This window comes from Dama dama, chromosome 20 (genome assembly GCF_033118175.1).
Source record: "Dama dama isolate Ldn47 chromosome 20, ASM3311817v1, whole genome shotgun sequence".
NCBI classification, from domain to species: Eukaryota; Metazoa; Chordata; class Mammalia; order Artiodactyla; family Cervidae; genus Dama; species Dama dama.
This window is the reverse complement of record NC_083700.1, coordinates 19146561-19167949: the sequence shown is the minus strand read 5'-3', so window position 1 is coordinate 19167949 and position 21389 is coordinate 19146561. Positions and strand designations below refer to the sequence as shown.

The following is a 21389-nucleotide window of genomic DNA, read 5'->3' as shown; positions in this document are numbered from 1 at the left end:
AGAAAGCCTCGTTCCATTCCTGGGCATGGGTTAGGACCAGTCTGGATTCTCTCTATGAACCAGAACAGGAGAGGACATAGCATCTCTGTCATAAAACTGCAAGTATTATAGCACATCAGAAAGCAATACAGGAGAGCCTGTGAGTTGATAAAAGAACACAAGTATTAAACTTGTGACCTGAGTAGTTACTATATCTCAGAATGGTGGGTAGTTCTGAACTTCTTAATAGGTAAAATCTAGATACAAATTACCTGACATAGTCTTCAAGAGAAGGCTTGTTCTTCCTAACAATGGAGTCTAAAAGAAATTGCTTGCAATGATCAGTGATACACTTAAAAACATTACTAGAACAAAATTACAGATGGATAACAACCAGTATTGTTTTACCTCCCACTGAGAAAAGCAAATCATATTAAAACAAAATGCTGAGAGGGTCAATGGAAAGTGTAAGGAAACCTGAAAAAGGAAGGTCTTACAAGTCTAGTCATTGCTTGGTTCACAAGGATTGTAATTCATCTATATGTGAAATACCGATAATAAAATACCCTTGTTCTTCATTCTGGTGTGAAATGATGCTCAAAAAAGATAAAGGGGTCTAAATAAATCATTTTTGTTCATGTATGCCAGTCATGTCCGACTCTTTGTGACTCCATGGACAGTAATCTGCCAGACTCCTCTGTCTATGGAGTTTTCCAGGCAAGAATACTGGAGTGGGTTATCGTTTCTGCTCCTTTATCCATCCTGCTGAGGCATCATCTAATACCCAAGCACAGAGTCTAACTCCTAGACTGCTCTGTCTTCAGCAGCTCTGCCAGTCCTTTCAAGTCCTTAGATTCTCACTGATCCCAATCATCCTCTCTGGAGCTTCAATATGCCCTCCCAACATGGACCTTTGGATGTCTCCATTCTTCTTCTGATCGAGGTCCTGAAAGTTCTCCCCTTATCTCTGACAGGTTCTCTCTGTCCTGCTTTGATTACCCATGGAGTGGAGGGATTGACACATTCTGAACCCCAGGCAAATTCAGTGCCTGCCTGGATCTACCACTAACTCTACTCATTTCTCTAGTGCTGAGTTAAGAAGTTTGCTCTCAGAGAACACAGACAAATGATTTTTAGGGAACTTTCCTTATTATAGCTTTACGAGAGTGATTTTTAGGGAACTTTCCTCATTATAGCTTCAAATATATGGCTCCAGTCAACCCAATGTCCACTCTCACGGCTCTAGCCCAACCCAAGCATGATCATGGGGATATTTGTAGGAGATGGCGGTGGTCCTGTTAGAGGTTGTGGAAGAATGTTGCGAAACCAGCTTTTCCCAGTCACTGACATGTTCTTGTGATATCCACTAGTACTTATAAATCTTTAGAGAAATAAAAATATAGATCGTAATCACTGAGGGACACTGGACTAGCCAGATAATAATATAATAAGAACCGCAACACTTTAAAAGCAACAGCCACAATCTGTGTTTATAGACAGCCTCCTATGTACAAGCACACTTCTAATCTCTGTACACATATTATTTACTCAATCCTCAAGAAAGCTCTATGCCATTGCTGTTCAGTCGGTCAGTGGTGTTCAACTCCTTGTGACCCCGTGGAGTACAGCATGCCAGACATCCCTGGTAGCTCAGCTGGCAAAGAGTCCACCTGCAGTGCAGGTTCAATTGCTGGGTGGGGAAGTTATCCTGCAGAAGGAATACCACTCCAGTATTCTTGGGCTTCCCCGGTGGCTCAGCTGGTAAAGAATCCACCTGCAAACCCTTGGTTGGAGAATTCTATGGACAGAGGAGCCTGGCAGGCTACAGTCCATGGGATCACAAAGAGTCAGTGACTTTTCACAGCTCTAGGAAGCAGATGTAATTTTATCATCCTTTTACGAATGAGGGATCAAATTACAGACAAACCTAACCTATAGTGACGAACCTAACACTATACAACTACTAAGTAAGGAAACCCAGATTCGAAGGTGGGTGGTCTGAGTGCAGATACTGGACATTTAGCCCCTGTGCCACGCTCTCTAAATGACGGCGCTCCCCTCTCAACCCCATGTCACCTCTCCACCCCAAGCATGAACACTGGGTAAAATCAACTGACCTTGAGCTTCATCCTAATTCTAATTTTAACACTGAAATGACTTATCTGGTCCTCCAACTCTCAGGTGTGAAATATAGACACTTAATCAAGTCAAATGACATATTTTATTTGTAATTAATTCCCTCATTCTACTGACTAATATATCAAGAACTGCTTCTTGAGGTACTATCATTCTTTCTTCCTTTCTTTCTTTTTTTTTTTTTTTTGCATTGTTTAGTTGCTAAGTTGTGTCTGACTCTTGTGACCCCAGGGACTGTAGCCCCACCAGGGTCCTCTGTCCATAGAATTCTCCAGGCAAGAATACTGGAGTGGGTTGCCATTTCCTTCTCCAGGGGATCCTCCCAACCCAAAGGTCAAACTTGCATCTCCTGCATTGGCAGGTGAATTCTTTACCTCTGAGTCACCTGGGAAGCCCATTACCAATTTTATTTGTATATTCAACTGATATTTACCGGGGAAAAAAAACACACAATTTGGTAGATTCCAAGATGGTAAGTAAAGGCAGGGACCTGAAAGTTTTTGGTTTGCCAAGTCAGATATATTGATGGGCTTATAAAAGTAGAGTTATTTTCTAACAAAAATAGCAGAAGAGTAATGGCCTAGTTTGTGAGGTAATGAGTTATCCAAATGTAAGCATTTTATTTGAGGCCAGAAATCACAGCATCAGGCACATGGGAGACAGGATGCAGGCACCTGACTAGATGTTTGCTAAGACGTCTCCAAGGCTGAATGGGTTTGTGATTTGCCTGTGCTCCTTATATCTTTTAACAGCCTACGAAGATCCCTGGAGGAGCTTGGAGAAAGGTAGTAGTATTGCCAGGATGTTCCACGGGCTGACTTTCATTCCAAAGTACTACCAGGACCCTTTAGAACTGTGTTTCTCAAACTAGCAGCATCACCCAGAGAATATTTAAGCAATGAGAATGCTTAGGACCCCCTTCTCAGAGACAACTCAATAGGTCGTAGCCGGGAATGTGCATTTTAAAAGTCCTTCCCGCAAATGGCTCAAACGCACAGCCGGGTTTCAACACTCTGATCTGTAACAGCACCAAGGGCAAGAATCAAAGAATTCTTTCCTTGCTTCATTAAATTCCTTGCTGGGTTGGCCCTCTTGCTCACAAACCTAAAATTGTATGATCTTCACTACACATAAACTTTCCAATATTCTGTTTTTTCATAGCCAGTAACACTAAAGTCATAGCATTGTTCAGAAGAGAGAGTAAAACTGGTGAAATGTAGTGTAAATGTGGAGGAATGTGACAGACTTCCCTTATGAGACTACTTCCCTAAACCTTGAACTACAGCAGAAAGTCCTAATGCCACAGAGGAGAATGGCAGGCCCCGCACTCTGAGCAACTTGCCTAAGGCTTCTTAATGCCTGAGCCCTATCCTCTAACAGTTTAGAGTACAGGCCTTCCTAGGTAAAGATAACCTCCCGATCCAACTTGAAGCTGACTTTTTGGGGGAGGGGTGGTATCACTATCCCTGCCTTTTTCTTCTTCTTTTTTAATAATTATTTATTTTTAATTGGAGGTTAATAGCTTTACAATATTGTACTGGATTTTTTAAAGATGTGTTCATTGCAAGCTGAAGGGTACGATCTACTGGGCTATGTCTCTTTGGCACAGTAGAGAGAATGATGGTATAGTCTTTTGCATGGGGTTGTGATGAACCAGAGATATTATGAGTACAGAAGTCTCTAAGAATGGTAGGATGACAGAGCCAAAGATCTGTTCTTTTCACTTTGGTGAGCATCAGAAGAGAGGGATGAAGCTATATAGGAGCAGGAAAGCCCTGTCACTATAGGCTGTGGTGTCTCATTTTCTGGAAGATTCAGAAATATCTTCTTGGGATCATTGCCTGGAGGAAGGGAGTAAGCAAAGTGATCTCTCTGTATCTTTTCTGACCTTAGGACTGCAAGGTGTCATTTGATGGTGACATTTGTAAATGTAAGCCCTAGAGGTCTTAGTAGGTTTCCCAGTGGCTCAGTGGTAAAGAATCCACCTGCTAATGCAGGGGATGCAAGAGATGCAGTTTTCAATCCCTGGGTGAGGAAGATCCACTGGAGGAGAAGATGGCAACCTCTCCAGTATTCTTGCCTGGAGAATCCCATGGACAGAGGAGCCTGGCAGGCTGTATAGTCCATAGGTTGCAAAGACTCAGACACAACTGCATGATAGAGCACACACTCAGAAGTTCTTAGTTATTCCTCGACTCACTGAGGTCAACTGCAGGGTCAGGGTGGAGCCCAGGATTCAAAGAAGGATGCTTACATTTGTTACCAACACAACCATCAAAGATGATAAATCAGAAAGTCACTCAGGTCCTAATAAGATCAAGCAGCCCCCATAATTACCTGAGAGATCAAGATAAGAACAACAACACCACTCATTTTACAAGTGAAGACACTGCAGCCTGGAAGAGGCAAGTGACCCACAGCTGGCCAACGTCCGGACTGGACTGGGCCTGTGCCCTAGGGATGACCTGCTACTTCATTCCAAGGGAGTTTTCTACAATGGGAGCCTAGAGAAAATAGGGGCCATGTTGGTACCAGATGACATTGCTGTGTGTTCCCTGGTCCCACAGGAATAAGACTCAACAGCTGGCAAACATTGGAAACTGCAATAAAGAATGATAGCGCTTATGCTGTACCTACAGCTCACAGAACCCCACTCAATGTCGGTGATGTTTTCTTCTTTCAAACCACCATTCTATACGACAAGGTGGGCCTATGTCTCTAGTCCACACTATACAGACAGGGGAGTGGGACTGGATTTGAGGCCATGTCAGTCCCAGAAGCAAGAGTTGGGGATGTGTTATGCTGAGTAGATCGTGTCCCTTTCTTCTATCCCCTAATTGGGATGGGTTCAGACCCACAGGGCCATGATTGAACGCAGGTCATGGCTTCTATCCCAAGCCAAGCACAAGCATCACGGGTCCTTCAACAGTCCAAATGTGAATCCCATTGCCCTTGAGAGGACCGTGAATCCTCTCCCTAGGCTGTTAGCCACCAGTCTGCCCACCCACTGGTGTTCTGCCCCATAGGAAGATGGTTCAAAGATCTCACTGCTCAGTCAGAATGAAGGTCCTTGTTTTCCTTTATTTCATCTCTTAGGAATTAACTTGATAAGAATCTCACACATGCCAGGGCTGGCCTGGTTGTTTCCTCACCCTTCTATTAAGGGCACACCCAAGACAGAAGGAATCCTGAGCATGCCTGCATCCACAGGCAGGCAGGATGGTGAGGAGGTGTTTGGGCAGATGAGAGCACAATCCAGAAATGCACAAGAAATTCTCTAGTCCAGACAGGCCTCTGCCAAGGGAAGACCTTCAATCACCTTTCAACCAGTCCCTTTATCTACAAGCTCATTAACAAAAGAGCTCCCCCTAGTCCCACTCTGATCCTCACATCAGACTTGTAGCCTGGTTGTCACCACAGACATCAGCTCATGTAAGCAAGTCAAGGCACCTAAGGCCACCTAAACTGAAGAATCTTTCTAAAGTGTAAATCTCGTCATGTCCCTTCTTTGCTTAAATGGTCAATGATGCCCAATTGTCTCTTAAAAAGGTCAAACTATTTTAGGCAGCATAATCTAGTTTTCAGATGAAATTGATTGTTTACCTCCAATATATACAGCAGGTAAAGGTGTAATGACTCTGATTGCAGCAAGGGATAAGTGGAAGGTCCAGACTGATGTCTCCTCAGAACCCCTGCCCCCACATAGCCCAAATAGTCAGGAATTAAAGATAAACAATCTTTTAAAACCTGACTCAAAGTTTTCAAGGAATCCTCTTATCAGTAAGATGGTGAGGCAAAGGAAGGAAACAAAAATGTATTTTCAATCTACTACCTGTTCAATGTTACTCTCATTATCACAGTAAATAGTTCTATAGGGTTCTTATTTTACAGATTAACCCCATTTTGTAGGTTAAGAAAAAGAGATGAGGCTCAAAAGCAGTAAATAACATACCCATGATTCAAAGGCTAGTGCCCTGACCCTGAGAACCATATTCTTCCAGCTTCTGTGCCCGCAAAGACATGAAATTACCACAATAGCAATGGTGGTGGCAGGGAGGGAGGACTGGAAGTGACCCAAGATAGAACAACTCATACTGTCTGCAGGTGTGGCCCTCCAAGGAGGTGATGTTTGAACCTCCCAGGCAATAGGGTTTCCAGGGATATGATTTTGGAAGCCATTGATCTATAGAGTTCCCTAGTGGCTCAGATGGTAAAGCATCAGCCTATAGTGCGGGAGATCTGGATTCAATCCCTGGGTCAGGAAGATCTCCTGGAGAAGGAAATGGCAACCCACGCCAGTACTCTTGCCTGGAAAATCCCATGGATGGAGGAGCCTGGTAGACTGCAGTCCATGGAGTTGCAAAGAGTCAGACACGACTGAGCGACTCCACTTTCACTTTTCACTTTAAATCTATAGGCTAAAGTACACAACCCGGTATGTAACTCTCTTGATGCTCCGGGCTCGCCCCTCCTTTCTGTCCAGCTAGTGTCCTGCTTCTGGCTCTTATCCAACAGTAAGGTCACTCTGTTTCCAGAAAAGATTAAGCCCTTTCACATCTCGTGCCTATGCGGGTGTTCAGTTTCCCTCTCATCCCCTGACTAACTCCCACTCTGTTTTTGAGACTCAGTCTTATTTTATGTTGTAACATGGGGTTAACAGCAAGAAACTCAATGAGATAATGCATTGGAATAATGAAAATAACAAGTTTGACGGACAACAGGTTAAGAATAAATCTTAATTCCCTTCCTTTCCCTCATATCAACCCACTTGTATCATTCCTTAAGGGCAAAGAAGTATCTTAACCTTTTTTGTGAATTCACAAAACCCTGCACCCAATAGGTACTCAGTGAACAAATTAATGTCATTAAAATGATCATTTCCAAGTTATGGTTAGAAAGGACTTTCTTTGGGATAAATAATTTTTCATGATTGAATCAATGGTTCATTGATGATATTAGATCAATGCCATAGAACAATGTTTTTCAACCTTTGAAAATTATTTGTAATGTTTTAGTGGGGGCCACTCAGAGAAGGTGCATAATGTTGCCCATCCCACAGATCTGGGCTTCAGTGGCTCAAACTCTTAGCTAGGAGAGAAATGATTAAGCGAGAGTCACATATATACACAATACTCTGCTTTGTCACAGCCAGATGACTTAAGTAATTTCCTCTATTAAATGGGATGAACTAAATATATAAGGAATTGCTTCCTTGTCATGAGTCTTACCTCCCAGTGTTTCATATCCTCACATACACACTAGCCATCCTCTCCTCCTTCTTCATCAAGTTCACCACCACTCACAACCCCAGATGAAATAAGTTCAGGGACAATAGCAAACCAGGAAAAGCCCTTGAAGGTCTGATGCTAATGAGCAAAACACACATTTGAAGATGTACAGGTCCAGTCTCCTTTGAAACCCAGGAGGAGTAGCAGAGCCAGAACCAGAGGCCTGACTTCCATTGCCAAACTCTTATGGCTGATTGGCGATAATGACCCTACCCTGGGAGGAGCCTCCAAATCTGACCTATTTACCTGGCACTGACCTGGCCTCCCAAGGTACTCTTTCTCCAGGAGTGAAAGGAGGGAGACCTTTGCCTCAACCACAAATAGCTCATTAATTCACTGAGCAAATGTGTGGTTTTTTTTTTTTTTTTTTTTTTGGAGGTCTTACAAGATGTCAGGCATTGTAGGCACTGAGGATAAACAGTGAACTAGCAAATACTGAGATTTCATTCTATCTAGGCTGTAGTTGTTCAGTTGCTTAGTTGTCTCCAACTATTTGCAACCCCATGGACTGCAGCACACCAGGCTTCCCTGTTCTTCACCATCTCTCAGAGCTTATTCAAACTCATGTCCATTGAGTCAGTGATCCCGGATGACAGATATTGAAAAACAAATGCAAGCATGGTGCAATGAGAAGTACAGGAAGCTACAATGACATTTTGTAGGAGATAGAAGAATCTGGAGCAAAGGAGTAGAGAGGCATTAGAAAAGAAAAAGAGCTGATCCTTCTCTAACACAGGAAGTCACAGAAGATAATTGCAGGCATGGATAGGTTTGAAGACTTGGTGGTGGGAAGTGGAACATTTTACACTTGACAGCTACTGTCTGCCCCAAGAAGTGCAGGCAGCATCATCTACCTAGAGGCAACAGTGAATGTTTTGAAGGTTCAGGAGAGGAGGGAGGTCATGATGTTTGTGTAGAGTAAGTACAGAGTATACGGGATTGCCAAGCAGTGATTTGGGCTCAACTAAGACATTGAGAGGATGATTAAGATCTAGTGATGATGCCAACCATCCAGAGTATCTGTTTTGTTTTTATTTTTATAGCAGCAAGGCATAGCAGGGAAGATTCAGCCAAGGTTGGAGTTTTGTCAGTCAAGTGCATTGAAAAGCTAAGGGTGCAAGAAAGTTTATTTATTGTTGTTGTTCAGTTGCTAAGTCATGCCTGATTCTTTGTGACTCTGTGGACTGCAGTACACCAGGCTTTCCTGTCGATCACCATCTCCCAGAGTTTGCTCAAACTCTTGTCCATTGAGCCGATGATGCCATCCAACCAACTCATCCTCTGCTGCCCCCTTTTCCACTTGCCTTCAATCTTTCCCAGCATCAGGATATTTCCCAGCAAGTTGGCTCTTCACATCAGGTGGCCAAAGTATTGAAGCTTCAGCATCAGTCATTTCAATGAATATTCAGGGTTGATTTCCTTAGGATTGATTGGTTTGATATCCTTGCAGTCCAAGGGACTCTCAAGAGTCTTCTTCAGCACCACAGTTCAAAAGCATCAATTCTTCAGCACTTGGTTTTCCTTATGGTCAAATTCTCACATCCGTAATATGTTGGCCAAAATGTGGTTGAAATGATGAACTAAGAAAAGCAAACTAGGAAAGGTTGCTGGTGGGAAGGAAGCTAGTAGATTTCAAGCAAGTTAGAAACAAGGAACTATGATCAAAGAAAGAACTAGCTAGAGAGTTAGGAGACCTGGTTTCTAGTTCAGACTCTGTAAGACCAGAGCATCTCTTTTCATCCTGTCTGGCTTTCAGTTTTGTCATCCATGTGTGGAGGGTAAGAAGTGGCCTGAAATCTTGTCCAGGTGGGCTCTTCTATGAGGCTACATCATTGGTCAATGTTTTAGACACTTTGGGATCTGAATCAGATACGCCGATCCTTTGGTTGTGACCCCAGGGTGCTTGGACGACTGGTCCCAAATCTGTTAACAGAGTTTTCAGAAACTCCTACATATGTTCTGGGTGACCCAACATTTGTAGCTTCAGATTTTCATCTCAAGCATGCATTGGATTCCTCCATAAACCCTAAATTCAATCTCCAGGTTGTTCTGTTCCATTATAAGCCCCTTGGAAATCACAATCTTCTCATCTTTATGGAAATACTTCTAGGGTTTATGGTGGGGAGGATGCCCTGGAAAGATATTCACGAGCATCCAGTAATGCTGCGTTTACTGAAGTTTCTTCCTACTCATAAAGGACACACTACTTCCCAGCCCTAGAATTTAGCCTCCAGTGTCGCAGAGTGACAGAGCCCCTGGAATGTGGGAAACGGTCACCATAAAGACCTGGTTGGGAACAGTTTTCATATGACTGTGGCTCATTCCCTCGAGTTGGGTGCAGGATTTGTATAAAAGGCCTCAGATCACACTGTCTCCTTACTGCATTTGATGTACCATCACTTGCCAGAGGTAAGAAGAACAAGGTGAGTGTCTTAATTGAATTGATGGCAATTTGAGGAGGGCCAGGACTGCCACACATCACCTGGACAAGCCACTCCAAGTTGGAGAGAATGGGAACTACCTTGTAATTGAAGGACAATCAGCCTCATGGAAATCACTGAGGTAGCTCAGAAGAAGCAATCCTAGGGGGGATAAATGGTAACCAGAGATTGGGCCAGGGGTGTGGGGTGGTTACTTTGTAAGACAAGAGATAGTTATACAAGGCTTAAGGCAGAGCCCATGATGTAAGAAAGAAAAAAAGGCAAATGATGAAACCAGTTAGTATGACCATGTGCTCAGGCTAAACATGTGGTTTCTAGGGTTCTTAAACCAGAAAATGTTATTTAAAAATTTAAGATTTGGGGAACTATCTAGTGCCCCATATTGCTGCCTTTGAATTCAGAAGACTTAGGAGAACCAGAACTGGTCAGAGAAGGGGTGTGTGTGTGTGTGTGTGTGTGCTCAGTTGAGTCCAACTATTTGCAACCCCGTGGACTGCAGCCCACCAGCTCCACTGTCCATGTCTAGGCAAGAATACTAGAGTGGGTTGCCATTTCCTTCTCCAGGGGATCTTCCCAACCCCAGGGATTGAACCCATGTCTCCTGCCTTGCAAGCAGATTCTTAACCACTTAGCCACCTGGAGAAGGTGTTACCAACGTCTAATTTACCCACTGCTGATTTCCCCTATGCCATGAAAGTAGGGCTACTCTGTTATGAAGATATGGGCCCTGGAGCCACAGAATAAATTACAGAACGTCAGACTCGGGAAAATGCTGATGCAAATAGGGTTTATATTCACTGAACTTTTGGAATATCTGTATTGCTTTACAGAGCAACTGAACATTCTCCAAGATGTTCTGCCAGCAAAACCAGCAGAAGTACCAGCTCCCCAGCAAGAGCCTCCCCAAATACCCACCTAAGCGCTTCCCTCAGGTTCCTCAGGCCCCTCAGGCCCCTCAGGCCCCTCAGGCCCCGGCTCCCTGCCTGCCTCCCGCCCGCACCCACTATGTCTCCAGCTGTTCTATCTCTGGCTTTGGAGGCTGCAGCTCTCTGGTATCCCATCGGTTCCCAAGCAACTACCGACGCCAGCCCCAGCCTTCCAGCTGCTTAGACGTGGAGCTTGCTGGATGTTCCAGTTGCTGCCACGGTTTTGGGGACTACAGCTGACCTGCACCTGTTGAGGATCCAAAGAGCCACAGCCAAGGGCCAGTCTGGAGCCAATGTCACTTCTCGGTCTTTTTCTTCCCTCTCCTGAATTAAGCTGCTGAGATGGATTCCTTTTTCCCAAAAATCTCGCACCTCCTGGCCTTAGCTCTGGTCTTAGGTCAAGAAGATCCAAATACTGGAATAAAGTCTGCTTCTCAAAGCCTTATCAGTGTGCAAAAATAAAGCTTATCTGTCTTGGCACTCAGAACTTCTTGGTATTTGTTGATGCCCCTCAGCCTTGCCCCCCAGGAATCTGGATTCCTTAAGCAGACTTCCTCTAAGAGACACCAGGTGGGACATTCCCTCTTGGGTAGACCCTGGGTCTGAGTGGTTTGGGAAGCTGTGAAACCAAGATCCAGAGAGGAATAGGAGGGGGGTGTCCCCAAAGTATCATGACCCAGTTCCACTTCTGTGGCTCCATTTGCCACCATCACTGAAGTTTCTTCCTACTCATAAAGGACACACTACTTCCCAGCCCCAGAATTTAGCCTCCAGATCCTTCTTATCTGGGGTAATCATGTGCTTAAGAAAGAAATGTCACAAAGGTACTTGTAGTTTCCAGATCTCAGTTCAGAAAGCCATGAAAATGACTCTCTTTGAGCAAATCTGCCTGACCTAGCCCCTCATGCCTTCTCTTCACTCAAGTGCCAGAGTCTGGTGGGAATATATGCTGAGGCCCAGGGAGCACAATACCCTTGAGAGACATTCGGGTCTTGCTGTTGCTCTTCATCCCAGGTCATTTCTTTCCCTCTTTTATTTAATGGGACAAGTGGCATGGGTTCGGAAGCGAATTCTCAAAGTACTTTTTCCAGACTAACAGTGGGCCGTAGGCAACAGTAATGCTTCTGCCCTTCCTCCAGCACTGTGGTTCTCTGTTCTTAAATTTTTATTTTATAATAGACCAGAGTTGACCAACAATGTTGTGTTAGTTTCAAGCGTGCAGAAAAGTGATTCACTTATATATGTATTTATTCTTTTTTAAATTCTTTTCCCATTTAAGTTATTACAGAATATTAAGCAGAGTTCACTGTGCTATACAGTGGGTCCTTGCTGGTTATCTACTTTTTTAAGTATTTTTATTTTTAAATTCATTTATTTATTTTTGGCTGTGCTGGCTCTTCGTTGCAGCACGTAGGCTTTCTCTAGTTGCAGCAAGTGGTGGTTACTCTCTAGTAACTGCAGTCGCTCCTCTTGTTGCGGAGCAGAGCCTCTAGATGTGTGGGCTCAGTAGATGCAACTCACAGGCTCCAGAGCACCAGCTTAGTAGTTGTGGCTCATGGGCTTATTTGCCCTGTGGCATGTGGAGTCTTCCTGGACCAGGGATTGAACCCATGTCCCCTGCATCAGCAGGTGGACTCTCAACCACTGGACCACCAAGGAAGTCCCTAGCATATCTATTTTAAGTGTCTTAAATATTGTAGTACATACATGTCAGTCCCAAACTCCCAATCTATAAGATCCAGTACTCTGGATCTTAACCACAGTTTCATGACCCATGGTTACCTGTTGGGCTGGTGACAGACAAAAGAGGGAGTTATGGTCAGTCCTCTAGAAACTGTACATCGTCCCAGCTTAGTTGAAGCAAGCCACACAGCTACTAAAACATCTGGGTTCATGCAGTGGAGTGAGTCTCACACATGAATGCTCTTCATTAGGTGTTATTGCAGAAGAGACATTTGCAGGCTGCTGGGCCAGGCCATCCTCTCGGATCACAATACATTGTTGAAACTCGTGGTTGGCCAGGGGCATCCAGGGCACTGAGAGCTCTAGGGGTTAGAATGAAGATAGACCTGACCACCTTTTGTTACTTCCCAATACTCTGTCCAAGGAAAAGGACTTCTAGTTCAGTGGTCTTCAACCTCCCACAGAAAGAACAGTAGGAGTCCAGAGAGAGATTTCAGAGATTTTTGAGATGTCTGCGAGAGAAAGACTGTGTTTGTGTATGTTTAAAATGCTGTGATAATATTCAGCATGCTCACCAAAAGTGTTAAATAAGAGGCGACAAATGACAATGCTTTGGCGATCATCGGGACTGCTAACCTCACTGGTCGACGTCAGATTAGAAATTGGGTAACACCTCAGTGTGCATTTTTAAGGTCTTACTTATATCAGTTGACTTATGGAGTAATATTCTTTTTGTCACATTCTAGATTTATTCCTTTTAAAAATTTACTTATTAAAGTAGATCCTTCTTGGTCATTAGCTTCATTCTTTAAAGTATCTTCCATCTCAAACTCAACGGGAGGATGGCTGGTGAAAATCTTTCCATCTTGCTACAATATGTTCAGATGAGTAAATACAAAGGTGCTTGATAGGTACTCGACAGAAGAAAGTAACTTTATATATTGAGATAAGATTTTTATATACTATTAAATAAATAGGTAAAAGTGGTGTTTTATTGAGACTACAAAAGCAATGGCAAGAAAAACTCTGGATGGAAATTGTGCTTTGTATAGACACTACTGCTAATATGTATTAAAGAAATTGTTGTGTGTTGCATCTGAAGACAAATGGATTTTATAGGAAGCTGACACATCACAAAACAAGATCTGACAAAACCACTCATAAAAATTGACTTTAACTTGCCAGATTTCCAGTGTCATTTGTGTGAAATAAGAAACGGTATTTACTTTTTTATACCACAGATCATTGTCCATATAGTAAAAATGTCCTAGCACAGATATTTTGAATATGATAAGAATGATCATTTTGTTTGTCAACATAATTATGGTTGATAAATATATCATAGTTGCATAAGTTAAACTAATAAATTAGTTGCCAAATTTTACTGATCTTTTAATAAACTCAAAAAGCTCAGCATATGTAGTATTGCAATGCCACTGTTTAAATCAGCAGATAAGTATAAACAATGAAACTAAAACTTTTGACTCAAGATAGAATAAGAATAAATTCAGTTTTTTGTGGGAATTCCCTGGCAGTCAAGTTGCTAGGATTCTGTGCTTCCTTCCACCACATGGGGCACAGGTTCAATCCCTGGTAGGGGAGCTAAGATCCCACAAGACAGGAGGCATGGCAAAGAAAAAATAAAAAAATGAAACCCCTAATCACTATTACATCATTAAATGGATATTTATTAAGCACCTACTATGTGCTAGGCATCAGGCTCAGAGATGAGGATATAGCTACAAGCAAAAATAAATAGTCCTACTCTTGTGGAGCTTAGAATCTAGTGAGAAAAGCAGACAGTAACTACACAATAACTAAATGTTTAATATATTTTAAACATTACTAATTTGTATAGAGAAGAAGTGAAGGAAGGTTGGGGAACGGAGACTGCTGGGGCAAGAGGGCTGCTAGATTATACAGGGGTGAGGGAAGGCCTGTGTGATAAAATTTTCTTTACAGGAAATGAAGACATGAACCTCATGAATATCTGGAGCAACATTTTAGGCAGAGGGAACCATGAGTACAACTCAGGCAGAAGCATGCATGCTCTTCAGGCACAGCAAAGGGGCCAGCGTGCCTGGATGGAGTGAGTGGGATGTCTGGGTAGTTGTAGGAGCACAGAGATAACTTGGATCCAGTTTATGGAGATCTTACTGAATTTTGGCTTTTATAATGAGTGAAATGAGTATGTATTAGAAGATTTGGGGCAGAGGTGTGCCATTATCAACCCATGTTTTATTTATTTATTTATTAGTTGGAGGCTAATTACTTTACAATATTGTAGTGGGTTTTGTCATACATTGACATGAATCAGCCATGGAGTTACATGTATTCCCCATCCCGATCCCCCCTCCCACCTCCCTCTCCACCCGATTCCTCTGGGTCTTCCCAGTGCACCAGGCCCGAGCACTTGTCTCATGCATCCCACCTGGGCTGGTGATCTGTTTCACCCTGGATAATATACATGCTGTTCTCTTGAAACATCCCACCCTCGCTTTCTCCCACAGAGTCCAAAAGTCTGTTCTGTACATCTGTGTCTCTTTTTCTGTTTTGCCTATAGGGTTATCATTACCATCTTTCTAAATTCCATATATATGTGTTACTATGCTGTAATGTTCTTTATCTTTCTGGCTTACTTCACTCTGTATAATGGGCTCCAGTTTCATCCATCTCATTAGAATGGATTCAAATGAATTCTTTTTAACGGCTGAGTAATTTTCCATGGTGTATATGTACCACAGCTTCCTTATCCATTCGTCTGCTGATGGGCATCTAGGTTGCTTCCATGTCCTGGCTATTATAAACAGTGCTGCGATGAACATTGGGGTGCATGTGTCTCTTTCAGATCTGCTAACCCATGTTTTAAAAGCATAATTTATAATTTTGGCTATTTTTTTTTTTGAGAATAGATTGTGGGGTTAAGGGCAGATCAGAGTGGCCAAGTGGGCTTCCCTGGCGGCTCAGATAGTAAAGCCTGCAGTGTGGGAGACCTGGGTTCGATCCCTGGGTTGGGAAGATCCCCTGGAGGAGAGCATGGCAACCCACTGCAGTTTTCTTGCCTGGACAGAGGAGCCTGGTGGGCTACAGTTATGGGGTTGCAAAGAGTCAGACACAACTGAGTGATTAAGCACACATGCACACACACACACACACACACACACACACACACACACACAGCGTGGCCAAGTAGGAGGTCACCACACTAATTAAGGCAGGTGTTAATGCTGGCTTGGACCAACAGGATTCACTGGTAAACAGATATGTGTATATAAGGAAAACAGGATTCAGAGATAGTTTTCATCTGATCTGTTTTCTTCCCCCATAAAACTCCTCAAAAGTGTTCTTTGTACACTCTGTCTCTAATTCTCCTTTTAACCTAGTCAGTCAAGCTTTTACCTCCACCTCTTTACCCAAATCTTCAAGGTCCCTGTTGACTTTCTGGTTGCCAGATACTGTGACTCCTTTTTCGAATGTTGAGATTAGCCTAATAGAAAAGGATACTGACAATGAAAACTGAGCTGTTGAAGCCAAAGCAAAGTGTCAGTTGCTCAGTCGTGCCCAGCTCTTTGCCACCCCATGGACTGCAGCCCACCAGGCTCCTCTGTCCATGGGATTTGAAACCAAGTCAGAGAAACAGACAAATTCCAACAACTGTTAGTCCTGGCCTATAGGTGGGGGTTTCCTGGTGCCCCCTGGGGTTCTGCAGTACACAGCCTGTGCAATCTGAGTAGAGACCCTGATTGCCATTTGCAAAACAGTAATTATGATTTTACCAATACTGTCCAACCAGAAAAAAAATCCAGAGAAAAGGGTAGATGGTAAATTGATAATAAAACTGCAACTGCCATCTGCTATCCACGGATTATTTTGTGTTCATCAAAATAGTCTACTTTCTCTTAATTAATTGATATAAATTTGAATGCAAAAGTAAACTTAAGTGAATAAACTCCTGTATGTTTTACACATAGTGGTCCCAACATAAGATTTTATCTGAGAAATGGTTGTAGTTGTTAAAATATTTTAAAGTTTCCACAGAACATTAAAGATTCCACGCTATATAAATGGGTATTCTATTAAAAATAATTGCAAGTTATATTGTTCTTTATAAAATATAAATGTCATTGTGATATAAATGATATTTTTTTACTATTTTTCTTATTAGCATACAAACTATGTTTAAGAAAATAACATAACTAACCAGTGAAAACCATAAAGTCACTCATAGATTGTCTGACTTGGGAGCACATGACCTTTAACTTGGGCATTAATTCATGTGTAGAATTTCTGGCTAATCTCTATCTTGATATATGTTGTCTAAAGGTTGGGAAAATGCAATAATATTTCTCTTATTTTTCAATATCAGAATATACTTGAAACACTATTGAGTGTTATTAAACATTAGGCACTTTACTACACAAATTTATTCCTCTTTGATGTGTTACTGAGAAAACCAATTTGTGGAATCTTCTTTTTTTCTTCTTTAACATAAGGTTTTTTTGTTTGTTTAACAGAAGGCATTATGTGTATTTCTTAAATAAAATTATATGCGTTCTTCCATTATTAAATTTAAAAATATCACCTGTGCCCTATTCAAATAATTTTGGGACATGTAGCTCTGGAGCAATGTTCATCAAATTTCTATTACAAAATAACATGTGCACTTCACTAATGAATTAGTACATATATTACTGGGCTAATTTTAAGTACGACCTAAGGCAAAGCAAAAAATTTAAACTTACAAGATTAGATTATTATAAGAAACACTTCCTCTTTGAGTCAGGCTGGACACCCTTCAATGTTGTGCAGAGTCTTCTTTGGGGACTAGAGTTGGAGACCTTCAGCCCTGTGAGCTGACAGATACGTTTCAGGCGTTGATATCTACTTGACCACAAGAGGGCAGTGGTAGAAGACAATAGGTTATGCAGGGAGATAAGACCCTCTTTTTACAAGCTAGCAGGTGGCTTCCAACGTGCTTCTGAGTCTCGTCTCGGACCTTTGAAAATGACAGCATCATTTATGACAATACACACTAAGATGGTTTATTGGGAAGGTTAGATGAAATATCTATTTTGAAATGGTTTCTAAATTGTAAGTATTGAATAAAATGTTTGCCATTTGAAGTAAATTCAAGGACCATTGGCTATTCATCTCATTTGCTTTTTGCTTGACTTTATGTTAACATTTCTCTCTGCCTTTTGTTCTATCAGGTGTTTTTCTGGCTTATATTTTCCTTTTCTGACTTGTTTTTTCTTCTATGTTTCTATCTCCTTAACTGGCCACATCTAACAAAGCTTGCTGACTTCTAGGCACATAATGGGCTCTGTGTAATTCTCATAACGATTGTAAAGGGCACGTAATCTGTCTTCTTTTTACGGACTAGGAATCAGAGTTTCAGTAATTTGTTCATGGTCACAGAGCTGAACAAATTTTAGAAGCAAGCTTTGATTCTGGGCTGACTGTAGCAATGGGTTCAACCAGGTTATAGAAACCAACCAGTAAGTTAGAAAAGGGAAGTTCAATATAAGAATCATTAACAATAGTAAAAGAAAGAGTTCAGTTCAGTTCAGTCGCTCAGTCATGTCCAACTCTTTGCGACCCCATGGACTGCAGCATGCCAGGCCTCCCTGTCCATCACCAACTCCCAGAGTTTACCCAAACTCATGTCCTTTGAGTCAGTGATGCCATCCAACCATCTCATCCTCTGTCGTCCCCTTCTCCTCCTGCCTTCAATCTTTCCCAGCATCAGGGTCTTTTCAAATGAGTCAGCTCTTCGCATCAGGTGGCCCAAGTATTGGAGTTTCAGCTTCAACATCAGTCCTTCCAATGTAGACACAAGATATGACAGAGGCTAAGGAAAAGTACTCAAAGAAGGACAAACTTGGAAGGGGTCCACGTAATTGGAAAATTTCTTTCAGCCACCAGGTAGCAGAGGAGCTCTCTGGTTTAGCCAGACCAAAGCTGATCTGGAGTTGCCAGGCAAACAGACCACCTTCCCAGTGCAGGGCAAGGGGGCCTTAAGAACCTGTGTGGCTTGGGTCTGCCATGGCGTCCAGGCCACAGTGGGGGCAGGGGCCTTCAGCGAATGCCAGCAGCTAGGAGACTTGAGAGGGAGCTGAAGCTCTGTGTGGAAGTCCACCACCCCCTTTCATCAAACAAGGCTGTGTGCACTTGGGTCAGAGGGGACTTTGGTTTCAGGGTGAGAGCACTGAGAAAAAAGGTCATCTTCATGTGGAGACAGTAAAGTGGCCCATGACTGGGGCAAGCACCTTCAGATGTCCCCACACTCACCTGTCCCTGCCCTGGTCCCACCTGCGTAGAAACCACAGGAAGCCCCTTCCTCCTGTAACGTCTCTACAGCACCCTCTATGGAGAAAGTTTAACATCGTGCTCACTTTTATGGAGAAATGAGCACGATGTCCATCGTTCATCATAAAGCATATGTTAAAGGGTGCATTTGAAGCCAAGAAGCAATAAATTGATAACTGACATAGTGGTGTGTGCTCTCTCGCCCGCTCTCTCTCACACACACAGAGACAAACACACATTCACACACACCTTTGTTTCTCAGACAAATAGACCACATCACTGACCTGGAAGGACTTACACTGTAGACAGTGATTGGATTCACACCTCAGAAAAGCAACTGAAGAGGCAATCTTGTTTCAGTACTGTAAGGATATTTACATCCACCAGGGGGCAGTAAAGTTTTCAGTTCAGTTCAGTCACTCAGCCGTGTCCAACCCTTTGCCACCGCATGAACCGCAGCACACCAGGCCTCTCTGTCCATCACCAACTCCCAGAGTTCACCCAAACCCATGTCCATTGAGTTGGTGATGCCATCCAATCATCTCATCCTCTGTCGTCCCCTTCTCCTCCTGCCCTCAATCTTTTCCAGCATGAGGGTCTTTTCAAATGACTCAGCTCTTCACATCAGATGGCCAAAGTATTGGAGTGTCAGCTTCAGCATCAGTCCTTCCAACAAATATTCAGGACTGATTTCCTTTATGATGGACTGGCTGGATCTCCTTGCAGTCCAAGGGACTCTCAAGACTCTTCTCCAACACCACAGTTCAAAAGCATCAATTCTTCAGTGCTCAGCTTTCTTTATAGTTCAACTCTCACATCCATACATTACCACTGGAAAAACCATAGCTTTGACTAGACGGACCTTTGTTGACAAAGTAGTGTCTCTGCTTTTCAATATGATGTCTAGGTTGGTCATAACTTTCCTTCCAAGGAATAAGCGTCTTTTAATTTCATGGCTGCAATCACCATCTGCAGTGATTTTGGAGCCCAGAAAAATAAAGTCAGCCACTGTTTCCACTTTTTCGCCATCTATTTGCCATGAAGTGATGGAACCAGATGCCATAATCTTCGTTTTCTGAATGTTGAGCTTTAAGCCAACTTTTTCACTCTCCTCTTTCACTTTCATCAAGAGGCTCTTTAGTTCCTCTTCACTTTCTGCCATAAGGGTGGTGTTATCTGCATATCTGAGGTTATTGATATTTCTCCCAGCAATCTTGTTTCCAGCCTATGCATCCTCCAGCCCAGCGTTTCTCATTATATACTCTGCATATTAAGTTAAATAAGCAGGGTGACAATATACAGCCTTGACATACTCCTTTTTCTATTTGGAACCAGTCTGTTGTTCCATGTCCAGTTCGAGCTGTTGCTTCCTGACCTGCATACAGGTTTCTCAAGAGGCAGGTCAGGTGGTCTGGTATTCCTATCTCTTCCACAGTTTATTGTAATCCACACAGTAAAGCTATGCCTTAAACTAAACTGCAGCAGTAATGCTTGGTTGTGAATTACCTGGAAATTCTTATGCTACATCATATTCTGGTTATTGATGAGGTGAATTGGAGATGAAGAGAAAAAGGGACAATCACAGTCATCTCTGGGAGTAGCTCTTCCTGACTGGAGTTTGGACCCGAGACATCAGTGTGGACTTGGGAAAAGAATGTGATACTTCTACCTCTTAAAAGTGAGTCATGACTGAGAGGAGGTATTGGGTTCACCAAAAATGTTCGTTCTGGTTTTTCCATAACATGAACGAACTTGTTGGCCAACCCAATTCTTCCAAAGTCCAATGGAGGACAGATACAGGCTTGAGGTAAAGGCTGCAGCTTTAATATTGCTTCCCATTCACATGGAGGGACTCAGGATCCTTGACCACACCATTCAGGCCTTTTATAGATCCCAGTAAGCTGACGCAAATTCAGAGGTTATTCACAGATTGTTTAGAATAATGAAGAGTAGAGATTCCTGTACTTGTTCTGCTGCTGGTGGCAACTGACCCCAGAGATAAAGAACTTGCTAAATGAACTGAGGGTGGTTCCAGAATATATGCCTGGTTTAGGGACAGCACTCAGGATAGGTGGAAAGATAGACAGGGGATTTGCCTAAAAGCCTATTTGCATAGCAAGCACTTTCATTTTTGCTTGTAGCTCTAAAATGTGCTAATTATGTTTCAATTCAGTGCTTATACACTACTTAGAATGTGACAGTTCACCATAGCAAACACAAAGGCTCTTTTATTTTTTATTTTATTTTATTTTTTTATTAGTTGGAGGCTAATTACTTCACAACATTCCAGTGGGTTTTGTCATACATTGATATGAATCAGCCATAGATTTACACGTATTCCCCATCCCGATCCCCGCTCCCACCTCCCTCTCCACCCGATTCCTCTACAAAGGCTCTTTTAAAAAAACATTTACAAAAATAAAATAAAAAATCATTTACATAAAAATTATGTGTGGCTGAAATCTAACAAGGCCAAAAGCACACCAAAAGATATTGTACATATCATAGCACAAAAATGGGCTAATTCCCCCCATACAGTATGCACACCACAAATCAATAATAAAATGATCGTCAATCTAATTAAATATTAGACAAACTGCATAACTGGACAGTTTCCAAATAAAGAA

General features: G+C 42.5%; 1 protein-coding gene across 1 annotated transcript; it reads left to right on the top strand.

Annotated features, from left to right (window-relative positions):
- Positions 1 to 10695: 10695 nt before the first annotated feature.
- LCE7A (late cornified envelope 7A) lies at positions 10696 to 11010 on the top strand. The gene has a single exon (XM_061168421.1). It carries the CDS (start codon positions 10696 to 10698, stop codon positions 11008 to 11010), a length of 315 nt encoding a protein of 104 aa, XP_061024404.1.
- Positions 11011 to 21389: the final 10379 nt, after the last annotated feature.

Coding starts and splice junctions, on each gene's coding strand:
- LCE7A (XM_061168421.1), top strand. CDS start 10,696: ATGTTCTGCCAGCAAAACCAGCAGAAGTACCAGCTCCCCAGCAAGAGC.